Source organism: Aspergillus flavus, chromosome 6 (genome assembly GCF_009017415.1).
Source record: "Aspergillus flavus chromosome 6, complete sequence".
Lineage (NCBI taxonomy): Eukaryota > Fungi > Ascomycota > Eurotiomycetes > Eurotiales > Aspergillaceae > Aspergillus > Aspergillus flavus.
In genome coordinates this window covers 35,408-57,213 of record NC_092410.1, presented here as the reverse complement: position 1 = coordinate 57,213, position 21,806 = coordinate 35,408, and the positions used below count along the sequence as shown (strand labels likewise).

At 48.8% G+C, this 21,806-nt stretch overlaps 4 protein-coding genes across 4 annotated transcripts; 1 reads left to right on the top strand and 3 right to left on the bottom strand.

The window, feature by feature from the left end:
- Positions 1–438: 438 nt before the first annotated feature.
- Positions 439–2,707, bottom strand: F9C07_2235037 (FAD binding domain-containing protein; the record flags this gene model as incomplete). The annotated part of the gene is made up of 7 exons (XM_041287046.1): positions 439–1,259; positions 1,355–1,405; positions 1,461–1,793; positions 1,853–1,982; positions 2,029–2,234; positions 2,317–2,597; positions 2,652–2,707. 7 exons carry the CDS (start codon positions 2,705–2,707, stop codon positions 439–441), a joined length of 1,878 nt encoding a protein of 625 aa, XP_041149773.1.
- A 53-nt stretch (positions 2,708–2,760) lies between these two features.
- On the top strand, positions 2,761–13,554 carry F9C07_2285637 (non-ribosomal peptide synthetase module). The gene is made up of 4 exons (XM_071510772.1): positions 2,761–3,571; positions 3,644–12,620; positions 12,700–13,220; positions 13,284–13,554. The coding sequence occupies exons 1-4, from the start codon at positions 3,137–3,139 to the stop codon at positions 13,347–13,349; spliced, it is 9,999 nt and encodes a 3,332-aa protein (XP_071367588.1). The 5' UTR covers positions 2,761–3,136; the 3' UTR covers positions 13,350–13,554.
- On the bottom strand, positions 13,555–21,542 carry F9C07_2285635 (uncharacterized protein). The gene is made up of 4 exons (XM_071510771.1): positions 20,842–21,542; positions 18,890–20,175; positions 16,488–18,833; positions 13,555–16,433 (listed from the first exon to the last, which is right to left on the bottom strand). Exons 2-4 carry the CDS (start codon positions 19,148–19,150, stop codon positions 14,778–14,780), a joined length of 4,263 nt encoding a protein of 1,420 aa, XP_071367587.1. The 5' UTR covers positions 19,151–20,175; positions 20,842–21,542; the 3' UTR covers positions 13,555–14,777.
- On the bottom strand, positions 19,521–21,254 carry F9C07_7846 (uncharacterized protein; the record flags this gene model as incomplete). The annotated part of the gene is made up of 2 exons (XM_041287032.2): positions 19,521–20,175; positions 20,842–21,254. The coding sequence occupies 2 exons, from the start codon at positions 21,252–21,254 to the stop codon at positions 19,521–19,523; spliced, it is 1,068 nt and encodes a 355-aa protein (XP_041149776.2).
- Positions 21,543–21,806: the final 264 nt, after the last annotated feature.

Sequence of the window (21,806 nt, the reverse complement as noted above, 5' to 3'; positions counted from 1 at the left end):
ATGCATCCTTTTGTACAGACTGAGGCGTATACCGGGTTCTATGTATAACTGGTTGAGAGTTATATGCTTGTGATAGAAGGCTTAGTGGTAACGGTAGCTATGCTCTAATATATATGTAGACATTTCGGGGAATATAGATAGCTGTTCTTTCTGTATTATGTCATCACAACTATTGAATATTATTGCCAGGACAATCGCGTGAGAAAGGCTACAAATATCCATATCACATATCTCTTATCACATCTACAATGCTGATTGTTCATACAACAGAAAGAGCACTTAATTTGGGTGTGGAAAGTGATGATCGATTCGTGGTTTTCTGCCGACCACACTGTTCTTTCTGCCCAAGGCGGTGGATGTGGAGTCGCGCGTTCAACGCGTCCAGCCTTTGGAGTTTGAACTCGAGACTCAAACACACCGCACCGTGCATTTCATGATTTAGAGTCGTGGTCTCACCGACTTAATGGGCTGGAGTGCGTCAAAGAAAGATGTGATCGCTCCAGTATTTTCTAACTCGCAGACAACGCTGATATATCCGTCTGGGCGCACCACTACCACACAATCGTGATTTCGGCCGAGCCCACACCGTTGATATGCCTCTCCGTGACCATCATGATAGCTTTCATCGTCCGCATAAATGTTCCAGTAGTTCCATCCCCACCTGGAACTCCATGGATGGAGGGCTTCATGGAAATCTTCGAGCTCGACATCAGCGCGTCGGGCAGCGTGGACGGTTATGGTCTCAATAAAGAACTCTTCTGATCCCCCATCCGAGTGGGACACCTCGACGTCTAATTGGGACCTAGCCAGCCAGGCACCGAACTGGTTGAGTCTCGACATGGCGTGTTCTTGAGAAACGTCGCCAGGAAACACAACAATGCGAAACTTCCCATCAGCTCTCAATCGTTGGTGGATGCGGATAGGCACCCCGTCAGATTGGTTTACTACCTGGAAATCCGGGAGACGCAGACCAGGGACCAACCCTCCGTGTAATGACCGGACATCAACATCCTCGGAAATCAGGAGGGAAGGAGGATATCTGATGCCTATTCCTGTGGTGAATCTCTGCCCTTTCAGGTAGGCATCGAGAAACTCCGCGTGGTTGGAGGCGTGTTGTTTTGCAAAGTGCTTTAGATAGTCACGGTCGAAGTTGATCAAAGCTTCTGCAACTGGCTTACGTTCGCCCTCATAAGTTGCTAGAATTTCTCGACCACAGTGGTGTTCTGCGCACGCTCGAAGCTTCCAACCAATGTTGTATGCTTTGGAGACTGTGAGTTAGCACGCCTGTTTGCTCTATGGTACCATAGGAATGCGGGTCCTCGCGCCAACTATCGGTTAGGGGACTTTGACATACCGTCTTGAATGCTTGTATTCATCCCCTGACCGGCCTTTGGAGAGTGGGTGTCTGTAAAGCTTAGCGGTCGCTCATTGGCAACGGATCACTTCTAGACAATACTCACGAACCGAGTCGCCCGCCAGGAAGATCCGATCATGGCGGGCAAACTCATTGGCAACCCGCTGCCCAACGCGATAGGCCGACCACCAAGCGCATTCTGCAGCCTCCATAGTATAGGGGAACATGATCGCGCGTGCAGCATCAAGCAGATCCTCCACCTTCAGGTCACGTCGCGCCAATCCAGATGCTGCATTTGGATTGACAGCGTCAATCTGAATATAGAATCGGACAAGTTTGTCTTCACGAGGCACAGACATGACGGTACCCTTCGAGGAATGGATGACGGCCACCTTGCGGATATCTGGGAAGCTTGTCTTGGGGACTATGTCCATTACGCCTAGCACGGTTTTCGAAGTCAGGGTCGCCTGATAGTTGGTGGCTCGCTTCGTTACGTACCCCACGTTGAATCAGTTAGATCCCCAATAAATGACACACCGAGACGTTGGCGAATCCAGCTGCGTGCCCCATCACATCCCAAGACGTACTTAGCGTGGATGGTCTCTTTCACGATCTCCGGGCGTCTTATCTTTTCTGTATTAGCTCTGGAACTACTGTAGACTGAGAGTACTTACACTATCTCGCTCGGCATGCATGGGTTGCCACAACAGTCCTGGATCTGAGCCATCTTTCGAAGTTTCAACTGATACCGTGATAGGGTATGCCTCTGGGTTGTCTACTTGATCGAGGTCGATGTCCATATGCACCGGCTGCTTTCTCCACTCCACTTCGATAGTGCTCCGCTTGCGCAGATTCTCGATCATATGGTGTTCAATCCTACCTGTATTGATGGAAGTTCCATGAGCAAATTCGGTCCTCTCTTCGGCTGGGACCGGGAATCAATGATCAGGATGGATTCATACCTTGATGCAAAGAGACTTCCCGAGGCTTGCCAAGCTCAGGTATGCGGTCCGGGATTATACAAGCCCTGGAAAGACCCCCAGCTGGGTCAGAATTCCAAAGGGTAATTTCCTCGACTCTATGGGCCTCATTGCGAATACCATCGCCAATTCCAAAGCTGTCCAGGACCTCCAGGGAAATGCTTTTCAATCCATCGGCTTTACCTGCCTCTACAATTCCATTCTTTTTGTCGATAATGCGGACATTCAGTCGACTTCCAAGAAAACAATTTGCCGCGGTGAGACTTGACGCCGAGGGGATTAGTTCAGCCAAATCTGGGTACATAACGCCAACTTACCCAGCTGGGCCTGCTCCGATGATAAGTACATCAACGTAGTTCGATCGCGAACCCATCTTGTGATGTCTGTAAGCTTCGATATGTTTCAGAGGCTTGCTGACATCATCTGCGGGAAAAGTTTGTTGAATTGCGTTTTTATATGTTAGTAACCTGTCGGGGTCAACTCTTGCTGAATGGATCCTGCTCCGAAATAGTTCGGGCCGACTATCGGACTTCTCCCCTTAACAGTTTTCGGCGACATTTTGTCTGCCCCGAGGCACGTCGCATTGGGAGCAAATCATCGCAGGCTATTTACACTTCTCACTTGGCTGTGGATGGTTTATTCGAGCGTTTAATTGATTCCCTTCCCTTCCTATTCGCCTCATTTTGCGTTATCAATCGCATCCATACACATTGTTACAGAAAATTACGTATTCTGGTAGATACCACCAATAGCGTGTATTTGTCTCAGAAGTATTTACATTGCTATAACCCGAACCCTCAAGATGTTGTCTCCTGCCGTCTGTTATCACACAGACGAAGGGAAGAACGGATACACGTTTCCGAATCTTGAGACACCGAAGAATGGGGTGGTCCAGACTCCGGTGCAGTATCTCATCCAGACCGCTCCACTGCATGACTTCTGTAGTCACCAAATGGTTGATCTACGTACGCTTCTGCAATGTGCGTGGTCGCGGGTGATTGCCCAATTGGATTCTACAACAGATCTCAAAGCAGATGCGATCTATGGTACAAAGTCAAAATCGCTACTGGAAGGTTTTATTTCCGAGGTGAAGAAGTCACAACAATCTACCCAGCTAGAGAACGAAAGGATATTGACGGAAAAATTATTACTCCCACTCAATCCCAGGGGGACCTCCTCCTTAAGCTGGCTGCAAAATGATCTGTTATGCGCGACGGGAGGGGAATATGGCGAGCAGGTGCGTTATACCCAGAGCCTCTTCCTTGGGCGTCCATGGATTTATTCAGGTCCACATACTAAGAACATTTAGAGTACGGGGGGATTTGAGCTTGCACAATGTGGCAGCTGGATTGCAATTTCTGCAAGTTTCAACCCACTCATCGTTTCATCAAGATGGGTAAATGACTACATTGAAGTGTTTCGCTCATTCCTAGTAGCACTTGTTGTCGGAGATGATGAATTGTCTGCTCCTGAAAACTATCTCACGCCGGAGGACTGCGCCCGGATCCGGAATTGGAACAGTGCTGTTCCCCCCGAAATCAATGCTTCAATACTTGATGTGTTCTCTGAGCAAGTTAAGGCGCACCCTGGATCAACAGCAGTTAGTGGATGGGACGCTAGTCTTACCTATCAGGAACTTGAAGATTGTGCAGACCAACTGGCCTACCAGCTACAGTCTCGTGGAGTCGGGCCAGGGATGTTAATTCCCTTGTGTTTCGAAAAATCGGCATGGACTGTGGTGGCTATCATTGCGGTCATTAGTACTGGGGCTGCATTTGTTCTGCTGGATGCTTCTCAGCCCGAGGCGCGCTTGCGTTCAATCGTGATGCAAACCAGGGCGACTTTGATGATCACATCATCTCAGAAAAAGGACCTTGGACGAAGATTGGTGCCGGAAGTGGTGTCGGTACAGCCTACAAAGTCCACAAAAAATTCTGAACGATCTAGAGCTTTGAGACCGGTAATTAAGCCGGATTCACTTCTATACGTGGTATTTACCTCTGGAAGTACCGGCCAGCCCAAGGGAGCTATGATTTCACACTCAAACTTCGTCTCCGCAGTTCATTATCGCAGGTCCGAGCTCTACAATGTCACTCCGCGGGTGCTCGACTTTGCTTCTTATAGCTTTGATATTAGCATCGAGTCTACTCTGGCACCATTACTGCTAGGAGGATGTGTTTGCGTACCGTCTGATGCATCTCGAGAGGCCGATCCTAGTGATGCGATCAAAGCATTCAATGTGAACCAAGTAATGCTCACGCCGTCAGTGGCCCGGCTAGTGGAACCAGAAAACGTGCCGTCCCTGCGTCTGTTACATCTGGGAGGGGAGCAAATTTCGAGATTCGACATCGAAAGATGGCCTAGTACGGTGAAGCTCATCAATGGCTATGGCCCAGCTGAATGCACCGTCGTGTCAACAGCGAACACCGTCTCGCCCTCGTCACCTGAAGCACATACCATTGGCCGAGGCCTAGGGGCAGTTACTTGGGTTGTTGATCCCGCAGATACTGGGCGCTTGGTACCAGTAGGGGCTGTCGGCGAGCTTGTTATAGAGGGGCCGCTTGTTGGGTCTGGATACCTTCATGACGAGGGGCGGACCTTAGCAGCGTTCATCGTAGATCCACCATGGCTGCGAGCTTTCGGCAGGCGGGGCCGCCTGTACAGAACTGGTGACCTCGTCTCTTACAATTCCAACGGAACACTCACGTTCATTGGTCGCAAAGACACGCAGGTCAAGGTAAATGGTCAGCGTGTTGAGCTCGGGGAGATTGAGCATAATCTACAGCAAGAAATTTACAATCAAGGGAACTGCGTGGTCGATGTCGTAGTGGATCTCATTTCCGTCAACAGCAATTCTGGAAAGCAGTCTATTTTGCTGGCTTTCCTAGGCCTCGAGCGAGCTGCACAAGAGCGATTTGCAGCATCCGGAACTCCCAGTGTACAGGAGTTAACGTCCGCAATGTGGGAGATCCTCGAGCCCATTAATCTCTTCAAGGTTCTACCGCGTTATATGGTCCCCTCTATCTATATTCCATTATGGCGTATGCCACTTCTTCCCTCTGGCAAAATAAACCGGTTGAAGTTGCGTTCGATGGGAGAGTCATTGTCGGTCGATGACTTGGCAGCCTTTAGAAAGCCGCAGGTTGCAACAGTGGATACACAAGGACGAATTACGCCACAGGAAAAATTATTGCAAAGTCTATGGGGGCAAATATTTCCCCATTGTGCAGGTAGTATTCAACCTGATGATAATTTCTTTTCCCTCGGCGGAGATTCTCTTACCGCAATGAAGCTCGTCGGGCTTATTAGAAAGCATGGCATTGAGAATAAGCACTCAGAGACGATACGTATCGCGGACATCCTTCAATGGCCACGGCTTGCTGATATGGCACGTTGTATTACGCGGGTAGATGATAAACAAGGTGATGTCCAGGATGCTCTCTTTGATCTTTTGCCGGATCATATAGCTCCTTCGAACGCCCGACAGATAGCTGCTCCACAGTGCGACGTTCAGCCAGAACAAATCGTCGATATCTACCCCTGTACTCCCCTTCAAGAAGGGCTGATGGCTCTATCAGCTGAGCGCTCTGGAGCGTATATCGCACAAAATATTTTCGAGTTAAGTGATAGGACCAACATTGATACCTTGCGGATGGCTTGGACTCATATCGTTATGTCAAGCGTGATATTCCGAACGCGAATCGTTCAGCTAGATTCTCAAACACTGGCGCAGGCAGTTGTGACTGTTCCGATTGAATGGGAGTGCTATGATGGAAAGCTGAATGATTTCGTGGCAATAGACCGTCATAGACCCATGGGAATCGGGAAAGCTCTCATGCGCTTGACTGTTGTCACCGAGCGCAGCGAGGAGTCGTTATTGAAATGCTTTCTTGTCTGGACAGCTCATCATGCTGTGTTCGATGATTGGATATTAAACCTTATAACAAGCCTTGTGGGAAAGATGTACCATGGGAGGCCACCGTCTTCATTTCATTTGACTCCATATAAGCGGTTTATTCGCCACCTTCAAGAGCTGAACCGTGAATCGTTTAGTAACTATTGGCGGCAGGAGCTTGAAGGGACTAATGCCGCGATCTTCCCACACTTGCCTTCGGCCGTGGACAAGCCGGTAGCGGATGCAACGGCAAATTTTGCATTCAGCTTGAACGATTCCAAACTGAATGTTCATGCTTCCTTACCGACCATATTGCGCGCGGCTTGGAGTATCCTTGTGTCACGGCATACTCAAACAGACGACGTGATTTTTGGAGAGACATTGACTGGTCGCAATGCACCTGTCGCCGGCGTCGAAGAGATGGATGGTCCGACTTTAACAACGATCCCCCGACGAGTAAAAGTCCAGAATGAGATGAGAGTGGCTGAATTCTTGGAGGAGATTAGACGACATGAGATCAATAGCATCCCCTACGAAGGATTTGGACTGCAAAACATACAGAAGCTGAGCGACGATGCTCGTACTGCGTGTCAATTTGCGACACTCCTCGTAATTCAACGGGACCCAGAAGTCTCGTTTGACAGCCCCATGATCAATGTGACTGAGAAGGTTTTGCACGAGGACTGTGGAGAGGATGGCAAGCCTTATGCATCCTTCTTCACGACCTACCCTCTCATGGTAACCATCTCGATCAAGGACAATCAAATCAACATTTATGCGAGCTTTGATTCTAGGATAATTGAGCGTAGCCAGATGCAAGTACTCATGCATCAGCTAGAGGTCATCACGCGGCAAGTGATTCAAGAACCACACGAAGTTGTTGGAGGTATCAATTGTCTAACACGGAAAGAGCTTCACCAGATCTGGAGCTGGAATCGCCTGCCATGGGTACCTGTTTCAGGTTCTGTCCATGATTCAATCGCTGAGGTATCCAATACCAGGCCCACCGCCCCTGCAGTTTGCGCTTGGGACGGTTCTCTAACCTACGGCGAATTGGATAACCTGTCTACGCGCCTTGGATCCTACCTCTTCAAAGTTGGCGTCGAAGCCGAGTCACTAGTTCCTCTCTGCTTTGAAAAGTCCGTTTGGACTATCGTATCAATGCTTGCAGTTATCAAGGCTGGTGGAGCTTTTGTTCTACTTGATCCTACCCAGCCCAAACAACGGCTGGGTGAGATTATTGTAAGAGCGAAAGCCAACTATGTCCTCACCTCCCCGTTGCAGTACGGCATGGTCTCTGACCTGGCATCTGAGTTCAACTTGACAATAGTTCTCGTTTCAAAGTCACCGCTCGACGCATTGACCGATGATGCCACCGTTACTGACCGAATGCCACAGCACCTTGATTCCGATAGACCGCTTTTTGTCACTTTCACATCCGGTAGCACTGGGAAGCCGAAAGGTGTAATCAGTACCCATGGCAGCTATCTATCTGGCGTTAACTATCGAAGATCAATCCTACAACTGCCGAATCTGGACATGAGGGTGTTTGATTTCGCATCCTACAGTTTCGACGTCAGCACCGATGTGATTCTTTCCACACTTCTCACGGGCGGCTGTGTGTGTGTCCCATCGGACTTTGATCGCAAGAACAACATTCCAGGAGCGATCAATGCCTTGAGAGTCAATGCGGCAGATCTTACCCCTTCTGTCTCACGTTTACTCTCACCTGAATCGGTTCCTGGGCTTAAGGTTTTGAAATTGGGAGGAGAAGCTAATACTGCAGCTGATCATGCCTTGTGGCTGGGAAAGACGACGCTTGTCAACATATACGGCCCCTCGGAATGCCTGGTTGTCACTGCAAAGACGGTTCTTCCCGGTATCGACCCATGCAATATTGGTCGAGGTCTTGGAGCTAACACGTGGGTGGCTGATCCTACCAATCATGACAGGTTAGCCCCAATTGGCAGCATTGGAGAGCTCCTCGTTGAAGGCCCAATCCTCGGGCGAGGCTATTTAGACGATCAAAAGCAAACGGACGCCGTATTCATACATAATCCAACATGGCTCGTAAAAGGGTTACCCGGGTTTCAACCTGGTCGTGAAGGACGTGTGTATAAAACCGGAGACCTAGTCCGGTACAACCCCGACGGCACTTTACACTATATTGGCCGCAAAGATAGGCAATTGAAAGTTCGTGGACAGCGTGTCGAGCCGGCTGAGATTGAAGGGGCAATAAAGAGGCATATGCAATCGAAGCTAGGAATGACAATCGACGTGGTGGCGGACTTAGTCACCTCAAACCGTGATCAGCGGAAACGCCTAATTGCATTTCTTGGTCTGAATCAGGTTTTGGAGTCAAGGGGTTACTCAGAGAAAGATCACCTAGGGGATACAGTCCTGCGTGACATCATGTGGGAAGTCACAGCTGGTCTTGAAGTGTTACTTTCGCAGACTCTACCTCCGTACATGGTCCCATCCGTTTATGTACCATTACGCCACATACCATTGTTGCCATCAGGGAAAACCGATCGCAGAAAGCTCCAATCTGCCGCTGCCAGTCTATCGCCAGAAGACTTGTCATTCTTCAGAGAACGGCCGAAAGCCCAGAACCGAGCAATAGCCACGCCGAAGGAAGAGAAGCTGCAGAAGATATGGGCTGATGCGCTTGGCGTGAAATCAATTCAGGCCGAAGACAATTTCTTTACTATCGGAGGGGATTCGATCGCTGCAATGAGGTTGGTAGGCCTAGCAAGAGATCAAGGGCTTTTGCTAAGCGTCGCCGATATCTTCCAACGCCCCAGGTTATATGAGATGGCCGAGAAAGCAGCCGAGACCGGGACCGAATTACTTGACATACCCGCCTTTTCTCTTCTTCCTGGTGCCAATCCATACGTGATTGATGAGAGGGAGGTAGCTGCGGCGCAGTGCGGTTGTTCCATTGAACTAATAGAGGATATATATCCCTGCACCCCACTGCAGGAGGGGTTGATGGCGCTCTCAACAAAGACCCCTGGAGCGTATATATCTCAGAATGTTTTTCAAATGGGCAATGCAACCAATACTGATCTAATGAAAGAAGCCTGGGATTATGTTGTGCGATCAAATCCAATCATGCGCACACGAGTGATACTGTCAGCTCGGCAGGATCTTGTGCAAGTTACTGTACAGGAAGGCATTCACTGGGCGAGTCATGACTCTCTAGACTGTTACCTCAAGTATGACCGTAACACATCAATGGGACTTGGGATGCCGTTAACGAGACTTGCATGGGTTGACGATGAAATGACTAAGAGAAGTTTCCTAGTCTGGACCGCACATCATGCTATCTTTGACGGCTGGGTATTGTCATTGGTGATGGAGAATGTCATCCGGGTATATCATGGTAAGTCTCTCCACGTTGGACCGCCATTCAAAGCTTTCATCAAATATCTCAAAGAGCTTGAGCGGGCCCAAATGGATACATTTTGGCAAGATGAGTTTTCGGGAATAACTGCGACACCTTTCCCGGCCTTGCCATCCTCGACGTATCAACCGAAAGCGGATGTTGAGACGAAGCTTGAAATGTCATTCACTTGGTCGACGACGTCCAACGTGACATCCTCAACATTTCTTAGGCTAGCTTGGGCAGTCTTGGTCGCGCGCTTGACAGCATCCTCAGATGTTATTTTCGGTGAAACCCTTAATGGCCGCAATGCACCTATCCCGGGTATCGAAAGAATGATTGGCCCGACTTTAACAACACTACCCAGACGCATAGTGCTTGAAGACGGCCTTCCTGTTGCCGACCTTTTGCACCGCCTCAAAGATCATGAGATCGCAATGATGCCTTTTGAACATGTAGGCCTCCAGCACCTCCAGGAGCTATCAGCGGACTGCCAAGCTGCTTGCAAATTCCAGACATTATTTGTCGTTCAGCGTGGGATGGACCATGACATGAGTGAAATGTCACTGACCATAAGCGGGGACGTGTCCAACTTCAATTCCTACGCTTTAATGCTGACATGCGCCCCTGAATCTGATAAGATTTTGTTTCATGCTAGCCATGATTCGAACGTCATTTCACCAGAAAAAATGCAAGATGTACTAAACCAACTGCAGAATGTGGTTATGCAACTATCGAAGAAAATGGATAGACCGCTGAGAGAGATTAACTGTCTGAGCGAAATTGATACCCAGCAGATATGGAAGTGGAACCACCAGCTTCCGGAAAGCATCAGTATACCAGTTCATGAGATCATTGCGCAGCAGGCACGGGAGCATCCTGCAACGGAAGCTGTGTGTGCATGGGATGGCACCTTCACATACCGGGAACTAGATACTCTCGCTGGTCAGCTTGCATACCATCTCAAAGAGCTCGGGGCTGTATCCACACCCGGTTACCATATTCCATTATGCTTTGAGAAGTCAGCATGGACGGTGATTTCTATCCTTGCTGTCATGAAGGCTGGAGGGTCTTTCGTCTTGCTTGATGTGTCCCAACCACAAGACAGACTACAACACATTGTCTCCCATATCAAAGCCAACTACATTCTATCATCGCCACGGCAAAGCGACCTGGCCTCTAGCCTTGCCGCGAACGTTGTAGTGGTATCTTCTGACTTTGTTCGGTCACTGAGGCAGCTGCATACGCCGGGTCCACTCAACCCTAATTCGGCACTTTATGTGGTATTTACCTCTGGTAGTACAGGCAAGCCCAAAGGCGTCATTATCACGCATCTGAACTTTGCCTCCGGTGTACATTATCGGCAGAACGTCATGCATATGCCGGGCTTTCGGCTGCTAGACTTCCCCTCGTATAGCTTTGATGCCAGTGTGGAATCGAATCTCGTTCCTCTTATGATCGGTGGCTGTGTTTGCATCGCTTCTGACGAACTATGTCAAAACAACCTTTCTGCCGCTATTAGCTCCACGAATGCTAACGCTGTTATGTTGACCCCATCATCAGCGACCTTGATCTCCCCTGAGAATGCCCATTCATTGAAACAGCTACATCTCGGTGGAGAGAAGCTGACGGCCGCCAACATAGAAACGTGGGCAGATAAACTCAAGCTGGTGGTCGGTTATGGTCCAGCTGAGTGCGCAGTTACAACAACCGGAAGAATCGTCAAAGGCATGGTACCGCAAAAGGAGAATATCGGGCCTGCATTTGGAGCTGTGACATGGCTGGTAGATCCTGCGAGCCACGACCGGCTCGTCCCCTTAGGCACGATTGGCGAGTTATTGATTGAAGGCCCCATTGTCGGTCAGGGGTACGTGAATGATCCGGAAAGAACGGCCGCTGCATTCATTGAAAACCCTCCTTGGCTCTTAGCGGGCGGAGGAATGTTCGCTGGTAGGCAAGGCCGTCTTTACAAAACAGGTGATCTGGCTCGTTACGATTCAGACGGGACACTCATATTTATTGGACGGAAAGATACCCAAGTCAAAATACGGGGTCAACGAGTCGAGTTGCAAGAGATTGAACATCATGTCTATCAATATCTTCGCGATCTCACTGGTCTGGGGCTAAGCATTGTAGCCGATCTCATTTCAACCTGTTCCGATATTGCCAACCCCACTTTAGTAGTTTTCATCGAGCTGGAGGCGGTCATGACGCAGAAAGGTTATCTCCCAGATCCTGGGCCTGCAGTGCTGTACAACGAGATGAAGTCTATGGTACCCGGATTAGATGAAGCGCTTCGAAATGCCCTCCCACGGTACATGATTCCGTCTGCATACGTTCCGCGCTGGAAATTGCCAATGATGCCATCTGGCAAACTCAACCGAAAGCAATTGCGTAGTGACGCCGAGTCATTGACGGCAGAACAGTGGAATCATTTCCGAAGTTTAATAAGCGCGGTTAGCCCAGCTGCCAGGGGACGGGAGGTTGCTACTAACGACGAGGCCGCGGTCCAACGCCTATGGGCAGATATTCTCCGTATTGCAGAGAAACAAATTAAGGCAGATGATAGCTTTTTCACCCTCGGGGGAAACTCAATAACCGCGATGAAATTGGTAGAGCTCGCACGCCGGCGTGGAATTCTATTCAATGTTGCCGATGTTTTTGCACACCCTGTTCTCAGTGATCTCGCGTCCCGTATTGGGCGAGTAGAGACTACGCCCCTGAATCAGGATGATCTAGCATACGCCCCACTACAGCGGTTGATGAGCTCAAACCCAACGTTGATACAAGGCCAGAGCAGCAATATTCCACTTGTCATGATTCACGATGGAGGAGGTACAACTTACGCATATCACCGTATGGGCCCTGTCAATCGGCCCCTATATGGTATTCACTTTCCCGGATATGCATCAGGAACCGCTTGGAAAGGAGGAATTAAAAGCCTAGGTCGCCACTATGCAGATCTCATCCAGAAAAGTCTGTTGTCAGGTCCCATTATACTTGGAGGTGAGTTTTATCATTTTTGGCTATATACTATAGCCGCTATATCATAACCTGAATTTCTTTGGTTCTTACTACTGTCTAGGTTGGTCGTCTGGTGGCCTCATATCTTTGGAGGTGGCTCTATGTCTCAAGAGTGGCCCTTTCGAGGTGAAGGGGGTCATCATGGTAGATTCCGTATTCCCTGCACCCTCGTTGGTGGATGAAACTTTCCTCGCCCCCTCTTCCTCGGAGACCAATGACACCGCTATGGCAGCGGATGGCACCCTTGCCAAAATGAATATGTTCCAGTTCAACAGCATGTTGAAGGAGTATTCCCCACCGAGATTCGAAGATCTTTTCCAAGACCTGGACGCTAGCAAGGCTGGTTTGTGCCATGAACAGCGGAGCAATGTAAATCCTATCACGGAGGACACCCACCATGCAGAAAGATTCCCTGTTCATCTTTTGCGTGCCAGCTCTACAAAAGCCTCTATCGGTGAGCTCGACGAGAATATGAAGTCTTTCCTTGACGCGACTTTAGGCTGGGAACACTATCGACCGAGACTAGTCAGTGAAGTCGACCTTATTGATGCCGAGCATTATTCTCTGTTCTCTGCTAATACTGTAAGTCCCCTCTAAAACCCCTAATGCTGATCATTGATGTCTAATTGAGGTTTTTGGTATTAGGTTGCAGAGACTACCCGACATATTCGGGACTTCTGTGATCGGATTACAAAGAGCAGGAAGGTCTAACCAGAGGAGACAAAGGTAGTACAACCATGAGGAAGGAGCGTTGGAATGATTTCACCTATATATAATGGTCATAAAACAGTGGCCTTCGAAGATGTGGCTTATTTAGTATTCAGCTCTAAAGATCCTAACTTACACTTCTTGAAATCCTCGTGCATTTTTCCTTTGCCATTTCATTATCACGGAAACACCTTATTGTAAGTGCCCTATACCCTAGTACACGGTGAGTGTAGTTAGTTCGTTAGGGGCATTACAGCAATTCAGATTTATTGATATCCTATTGGTGCACCCAATGGTCAACAGAGCGATATACAACCATCGGTCTGTCAGGACTCATTCTGGTCTCAACCCCTTCGGCAACACCAACAGTGGTGTCAATAGCGAGCCAAAAGGAAACGCTGCTTCGATGTGTTTTGATTTTGCTCAATGGGTCGAATTAGCTCACTGAATTACAGAGAAGTCTTTGAGAAGCAAATTGAGCTGCGAAGACAGGCAGAGGGAGAGAAAGACAGGCTGAAGAACAATTACATCCAGTTGATCCAAAAGAATTTTTTGGTACATCCAATAATTGATGCCTGGGAATGGATAGCAATTGTTGTGATCCACAAAGCTCATCATATAAAACGCCTTATCACCCACGTTGAAAAGGGAGGGGTTTAGAGGGCCATCACGACGTGCCAGTACACCCGGGAGGCAAGCTCTTAAGAAGCTGGAAGCATTTCCTTCTGGACTGAATGTCCTGTACGGTCGGATAATCGATCAGGTTTGTGATTCGGAAGATGCCGAGCTTGCAAGCGAATACTGGCTGTTATGTCAATTGTGTATTGGCCTATTACGCTTGATGAGCTGACCTCCTGTCTTAGAATACCGGATGATCTCTCTGATAACAATGAAACCCGATCAGAGATCATAGCTATTTGTGGATCTTTTTGACTTTGCATGAAGACAATATTGTTTTTGTCTATCAGTCTACACAGGATTTTCTCCTGCGTGAGGTGCGAAAAAAATATTTTTCTGGGGGCGGAAAAGCTATAGATTATGAGATTTTCTTTAGGGTCAACATGATCACTTGAGTCTCTTGTACATCATCACCCTCGTCCACCATCACTTCCACAAGCTTTCCTGCAAGAGGTGAGATGATCTTCTCCCCACCCTCTCTGATCTCCCTCCGATGCTTCGTGCGTCTTGTCCTGATCGTAGTGATCTAATATAGAAGCCCGAGAGCAGGAACTCGACAGCCGGCGAGACATAGCAATCTCTTGTTGGCCGCAATGGCCGCTAGGGCGCCAGCGCTGGCGTACTACCTATCCTCAAGCAGCTTGTCAAGCTCACTGTCCATTCTCAATCTGGTCTCACCCACTCTCACTTCAGTTTATGACCCCGGCCTCCTCCTGGTGCGTTCAACCTTCTCGTTGTTGCTCGCTCATGAGATCATCTTTTTCCAAACTCCTCGGCTGACTGTATACCCCACTCCTTGCGAATTCGCTGCAGCCACTCATTGACCGACAGAATCTCTTCGCCGACCTTGACATTGCCGTCGCCAATTCTCCGTCGCTCGATTGGATCATAGGCCGGAACGTGCAGCATCTCGTGATCTTTATTACAAATTCTCCCCTCGGCCGTGCAGTTCCGCAGATTGTCCAAGCATCGTTGGTCAAACTTGATGTAGTTACACTCCTTGCAGAGGAAAAAGTTGTTTGCGAACGTCCAGTAGGTGCCGCAGTCACCGTCGCAGATGTCTCTCAAGGGTCCCTCGATTTTACGCTCGCTTGTGTCAGATGTAGTGGGAGTTTCAGTGTTTTCCGTAGTATCATTGGGAGTTATTAATGACCAAGCGGCTAGAGCGTCGGCATCATGGCCTGCGAACATAAAATGCATCGCTAGGCCATTGTATCCTTGCCAGTCATTTAGTGGATCATCATCTGACAGAAGATCAAGGTTCAGCTTGATGTAGCGTCGTAGGACATTTTTTATTTTCTGTTCATCGCCGTGCAGGGCGTGGTACCGAGCAAGAAGCCGCGCTGGATATGTACTATGAATAGTATCATCCCCGAGTTTGAGCGCTACGACATTTTCTAGGTGCTCCAGGTAAATTGCAGCAGTGTCTGGGTACTGTCGAGCTTTCTCAAAGCAGACGATAGCAAGCTCTGAAGCGGTACGCGCTTGTCTATCGGCAACAATCCAGTCATCGCTTGCATTCATATGCAGGATTTGCAGCCACTGATTGATAGCTAATTCCACCCGGTTGAGGTCTCCGGCGCTGTTGTCGTAGTACAGAAGTGCAAGATGATACATCAGATCAACCTGGCAGATTTGTGCTCTCCACTCCTCTTCAGGCCTGCTGGCCTTTTTTCCCTGCGCGACTCGTATTTTGGCAGCATCAATGGCTGCCTCGTAGCTTTTTAGGACGATGTTGAACTCCTGGTCGCTGCGAACTGATGCGAAGAGAGCTTCATGGTATTCGGGCCGATCATAGTGCGTATGGAAATTCTGGATCTGCCGATCGAAACCACTGCTCTCGTCTGTAGAATTTTTCATTGACTGGAGAAAGTCAAGCAAACGCTGGTAGTTCCCCTGCTTGTGCAACAGCGTCATGAGTGCAAGAGCCGTGTCGTAGTCGTGAGGGGATTCTTGTAGTAGCTTCTCGTAAATATCAAGAGTTACTTCACTTCGGCCAGCTCCCTTGTTCCATTCAGCTAGGTCTCGAATCATCTCCGCTAGCTCATCTTTGAGCTCTTCAGCATTTCCTATCACTCCACTCTCAATGCCTTTCTTTGTAGCCTCTAAGATTTCGATAGCGGTGGTAAACTCCTTCCGGCCGGCATAACAGTCTGCTAGTCCCCACTGTGAGCACCAGTTATCCTGCGCGAGTGTAGATGTAAGTTTGAAATGTTCTATAGCCTCGTCGTACTTGTCAAAGACTCGCAGAGTACGTGCTAGATTACAATTCTCTTCATAGCCTAGAGTATCGAGTCCAATCTGCGCCTGAGCCCATTGTGCTGCATCTAATATTTGGGAGGCTTCTACTTGCTCAGCGTCCGGGTCGTTGATTAATCTTTCGACCTTAGGGTCTTTACGGTTCTCAATCTGAAAAGCAGTCAGCCATTGATCTTTGCCAGGGAGCGGATGGTTATGGAATACCTTGGTGATGTACCCACGCACAGCATTGAACACATCTGCAATGTCCCTTGGACCGTACTGGAGCCACTTGCGAGCACAGACTCTGCCAATATGCTCAAGGAGATCTGCATCGAGCTCGGATTTGGAACTCAGACTCTTGACCCACTTTCTCTCCTCCTCGGAGATATTTTTGGTGACGGCAGAGTCCTGCAGCCATTTCAACGTGACCTCTGCATGGTCATCGTGATAGATCCATAGGACCCGGAGTCGGTAGCTGCTCGCCCTCCACCATCGGTCGATGACCTCGTCATCCGTAAAGATCTTCACCAACTGCGGGCCTATTGCTATCTTCTGATGCGGTTGTGTTAATGAAGGGTCCGCTTGCTTGAGATGGTAGCCCAGATTGTTCTCCGCATACCGAAGCAAAGGATTCAGATCTGGCGATGCTTTGGAACAAATAATCTCCAGACACGCTGACACGATCGTCAGATGTGCCGTCTCAGCGTCTACCGCAATCCGAACGGTTTTTCGTTTCATTTTGCGTTTGAAGAATTCATCGAATCCGAATTTGTTGAAGAGTTCCGGGTCGCACACGGACTCAAGAAATCGTTTCACGATTCTTACTTCGGCCTCACTGACATCGCCGACGGTATCCAAATCCTGGTGGTCTCTAGTGCCTTCTGAATCCGATTTCGTACGGAAAAAGTCCTTCATCGAACTGGAGACAAGATAAACGTGTACGCCTTCAATGCACAGCAAGGAAGAATACTGATCTTTTATGGTCTCTGCTAGAGGTCGGAGAGAAGGCTCGCGAGATTTAAGGAAGAGCGCAGCTTCCAGCTGCCCGAGGGTGAGTGGATATTCTGCAAACACGACCCACGTAAGCAAATAATTGAGATCGGAGATATCGTCATCGCTGAGCGTGTCGCTGAGCATTTCAATCTTTCTAGCAATCGTGTCGGATCGATTTTCCCCCGACCGCGCCAAAATGTCGCGGATCTCGCTAGGGCGTTTCTTGCGGCTGATTTCGTCTAAGAGCAGTCCGACGTTGACAAAATCGCCCTTGGTCTCCTTCGTCAGGGTCTGCACAATATCGCCGCGTAGCGCAGCCACTTGGTCCGACGATCCACCGAGAATCTCCATCTTGTTCATTCGGTCGTTGATGAAGTTGATCATATCATCACGGTTCGCGGACGCCACATCGATGACTGAAATTCCGTCTGCGATTTGAGCGTTGATCTTGTTCATCGTCTCCGTCCGTCCAATTAAGAGAATACGAAGAGTGAACCGAGGCCATGTGCAAGCCGTACTCTGCCATTCCTCTATAAGCTGCATAAACTCCTTCAGGTGCTGCTTGTCCATCTGGTCGATTCCATCGAACAAGAGAAAGAATGTGGAGTCGGTCTTGTAGCATTTGCCAAAGAGCTGCCTGCAAAGGCTCCCGATCTGGTTACTACCGGCGGTCTTGACTGAGCCCAACTCCTTGCGATACACCATATCCACTTTGGCAATTTGCCAGGCCAGGACTTCCAGGGCCTTGATCAGAGATGGGTCCTTCAACTCTTGTTGATCGAATATATAGTAGGAAATGGCGGTGCATGTCATATCCTCTGTAGCCTCCGCGTACAGTTCCTGCAAGTGCTTGACGATGGCCGCAAACAGGAACGATTTGCCAACGCCCTCACCTCCCGCGACCCCCAAAATGGAAAACTGGGACCGCCGGATATCTGCCCACGCCGTGTATAAAGGATCATGTTGAAGCCATTCTCCACTGCCTGAAATTTGGTCATTCAAGCGACATTTGTAAAGCGCCTGGATGGCCTTGTAAGTCTCGCTGGGTGTGCCGAGATTTGTATCAATGTTGCTTAGGAGCCGCTGCGCCACGTTGTCCGCGTCTCTCTTCCTCTCGAAGGTGAGCAGCTTGTCAACCGAGGCATTGACCTTCTGAGTTCCATCTCGGGTTTCGATGACCGCTCTTTCGCTGGTCTTCTGTGACTCAAATCCCAGAGTTGCTCGCATCTGAGATTCACGTTCCACCAGCAAAGCCAGACGATCCAATTGGCCGCTGACCCCTTCATCGCTATCGAAGGCAAACACCTTAAGGGCAGTGAGGATCATGTTGCCCTTGAGCACCTTAATGGACAGCGCACAAATGTCAACAAAACACACCAACTCCTCGTTAATGATCTTGCGAAGGGAAATGTCCACGGCATCTGCTGGTAAGCGCATATAGATCTTGCAGCGCTCCAATACATCGGAGATCCGTCGGAAGAGCTCAGCTAGACTACTGAAAATGCGCTTGTATTTAGCCCCGGTGGCAATTAGATACGACACCGCATTGAAGCAAAGGCTACTAGGTGCGAAGACCTACATTACGGGTTTCAGTTATGAGGACTGACCTCTCCGTTTATCAGTCTACTCACCATGCTAGCACCTTGAGCCGCTATACCCCCAAGGACGGTGATCAATGTCAGTGTCTTGCCTATTACATCCTTGGCAGTCTTGAACTTTTTGTTTTTTTCGTCGCCTTCATCTTGCTTTATCCGAATCTGGTCCAGGACCTCGTCGACGGTGAACTGCGGAGACGTAGTGAGATCGACCTTGGTCGTCTGCGCAAATGCCCCACAAGCCCTTTCCCACGCCTCCTGGATGTTATAATCGTCCTCGACGTCAACGGCAGACATCTGGACGATCCAAAATGCCACTTGTTTTTTAAACAAAACACTCGATGGGACGCAATGACGGATTATGGATTGTCTCTTGGTTGCCAGCACTCTTGGTAAAAGGACTTGTGGTTCAGCTGTTCGGATTGCACCATGAAAGGAAAATCATCTCCGCGGCGGATTTCCGGGTGTTTTATCCTTCGCGCCGCGGTGAAAACATTTAAATTAAATGATTGCAACAGGCAGAGTGGGGAGAGTTTCTTCTGCCCAAGGTGGGGGCCGTGGCGTTTTCCCCAGATGGCGATAGGGCATGGCCAAGGCGTGCCAGATGTATTTACATTGGTGTTAAACGGCCGGGCGCCGCTCCGGTTAATTCAGCTCCGGAATTTAACTATTGCTCCCCAGTACCGCGCATAAGGACGTCGAAGAATGCACCTGACAAGATCTGAGATATAGTATTATCAGATTCCTTGTAAGAGCTCCACAGAACAATAAAATACCCTCTTTCATCAAGGATGGACTTGACATTGTCGGTGACATGTTTTAGATTATACATAAGTAGATTCCCAATTCTTAAAATCATGTCATTTACCTTCTTTGGTAGGACTGACAAGTCCACCGCTGGTCTAGTCATGTTTAAAATGCTCATATATAAGCTTGAAAAGTTAGAGGCTGTTTCTTGTGATGCAAAAAGTGTCGCCGCGTTATTGGCTTGAAAGTGGTATTCGACATCTCGTTTACTAGTAGACAGCTGAGTGTCAAAAAGGTCTAGGCCAACACTTTCACTGAATGGCAGCATGCTGAATTCCACAACTCGGAGTGAGGGCATTTTGTGGAGCAGAAGCTCGAAGAATCCAGTACGCATTTGATTGGTTTCGTTGTTAGACAGTTTATGAAGGACCTTCACTTGGTCGTGCATTTGCTCCTCCGTAAGAGTTGAAATGTCTGGCTTCCAAACAAGGTGCATGAACGTGTGCTCAGATGCGGAGTCCAGCTCTGCATCTACTCTATGATACCAGAGACCACGAATGTCGATCAGGAGTATGCTGGTCAAATCATTATAGACTTAAATATGCGATACAGAGTTGTTGGCTTCCTCGCGGCTGCCTACGCCAGAGTACTTGGCAGAGGCGACAGAGATCGGAGTTTTGACTGTGTGGTCATGACCATTAATGAAGAGATCATCAATGACTCCGGGCACTAGGGCACATCCAACAGCGCTGCGAATTCCCTGCCATAGAGATGGGGCGCCTGATTGTAGACAGCCATCAATAGCGACGGGATGGACAGAGTAGGCCGACTGAGGATATGCTGAGGGCGGCTCCGCAAATGAGGCTATAGCTCGATTGCGACGCCTCCCAGCAACAGTCTCGACCACTAGCTGTGACTGAAATGATGGTCCAAATGAGTACCCGACGCCTCTTAAAGCCACTAGGGTATAAGATAGTCAGATTTCCTATTTATTCTTTGATCTCTTCTATTCTTCTGATCCAGAGCTTTGAATGCCTAAGCCCTAGTTGCCTTATATGATTAGTCAATCTATTATCTGATTCAATTTATCATTCCTTCCTAGCCAGCCCCAATACTATGCTAACAGAATCCATGTATTTTGAATAGCTTAGACAGAATGACTACAACCGAAACCAAAACCCCAATTAAAAAAGACCGACTGCCGAAAAATCAGAGACCAAGTATAGTGGAAAAAATCTCACTCCTCCACAACATTAACAAAGGTCACTGAGATAGTCGCTGTATCGCCTCCGAAAGGCTCTCGGTTAAAAAACTGCAACGAGAATGGGATAGGAAGTCCGCTCTTCGGCACCAGTGCAGACTGTGTTTGCTCATCTGCTAAATCCATAGTTGCTTCGCTCGTGCCCTCATAGAACTTTCCGTTGACGGTGACGAAAATGTGCCGATTTTGATTAAGCTGGGCGGTAATGGTGACTTCCAGGCGACATTCCCCGCCCCAGCCTTCGGACCATGTAAAGAAGGTCTGGGGAGCGTCCTCTGATAGAACTACTCTAGTGTAGACAGGCCGGTACATTCTCTCGTGAGTACCGAAAAATTCGTTGTCGACGCCGCTGAGGACACCGGATACTACGAGGACATGCGGTGCTGTGGCCATTCTGGAGCTTTATTTATACTGTATGATACTATGACGGACTAGGTGTTTGTAGCCGTGCTTGAGTAAAGAAAGGGAGATATTTTGGAGAGTCCTTGGCATGGAAGGGAATAAGATAGAAGAGGGCTTAACAACAAGCAGGCTAGTGTGAGAATATGTGTCCATTATAACATAATCCCTGGCGCCTAAACCGCAGTTTCAACATACCTTCTGTGGGTAGCTTCAGGATCTAGAATAGCCTGGCAAGTTGAGCACGGTTGCTGTGTACAGGAAACAGAATTCAGAAACGACTTTGGTCATACCACTATACCCGCGAAGCAGGGTGAGAAGGTTACACGTACACTCATGCATTGCTTAGCTGCAATAATTCATTTTTTTCCCGGCTCTAATGGTTGACGGGTGGTTCCTCCGTGAGTGGAGCCACTGAGCCTTGGCCGTTTGCAGCAACTTCACGACAGCAGCACGACCTAGACTTTAGCCACAAAATAATTGTCATCAGATTTTAGCAAAACTGCAACTCTAATCCCAACAAGTTCCTCTTGGGCTGAGTGGGTT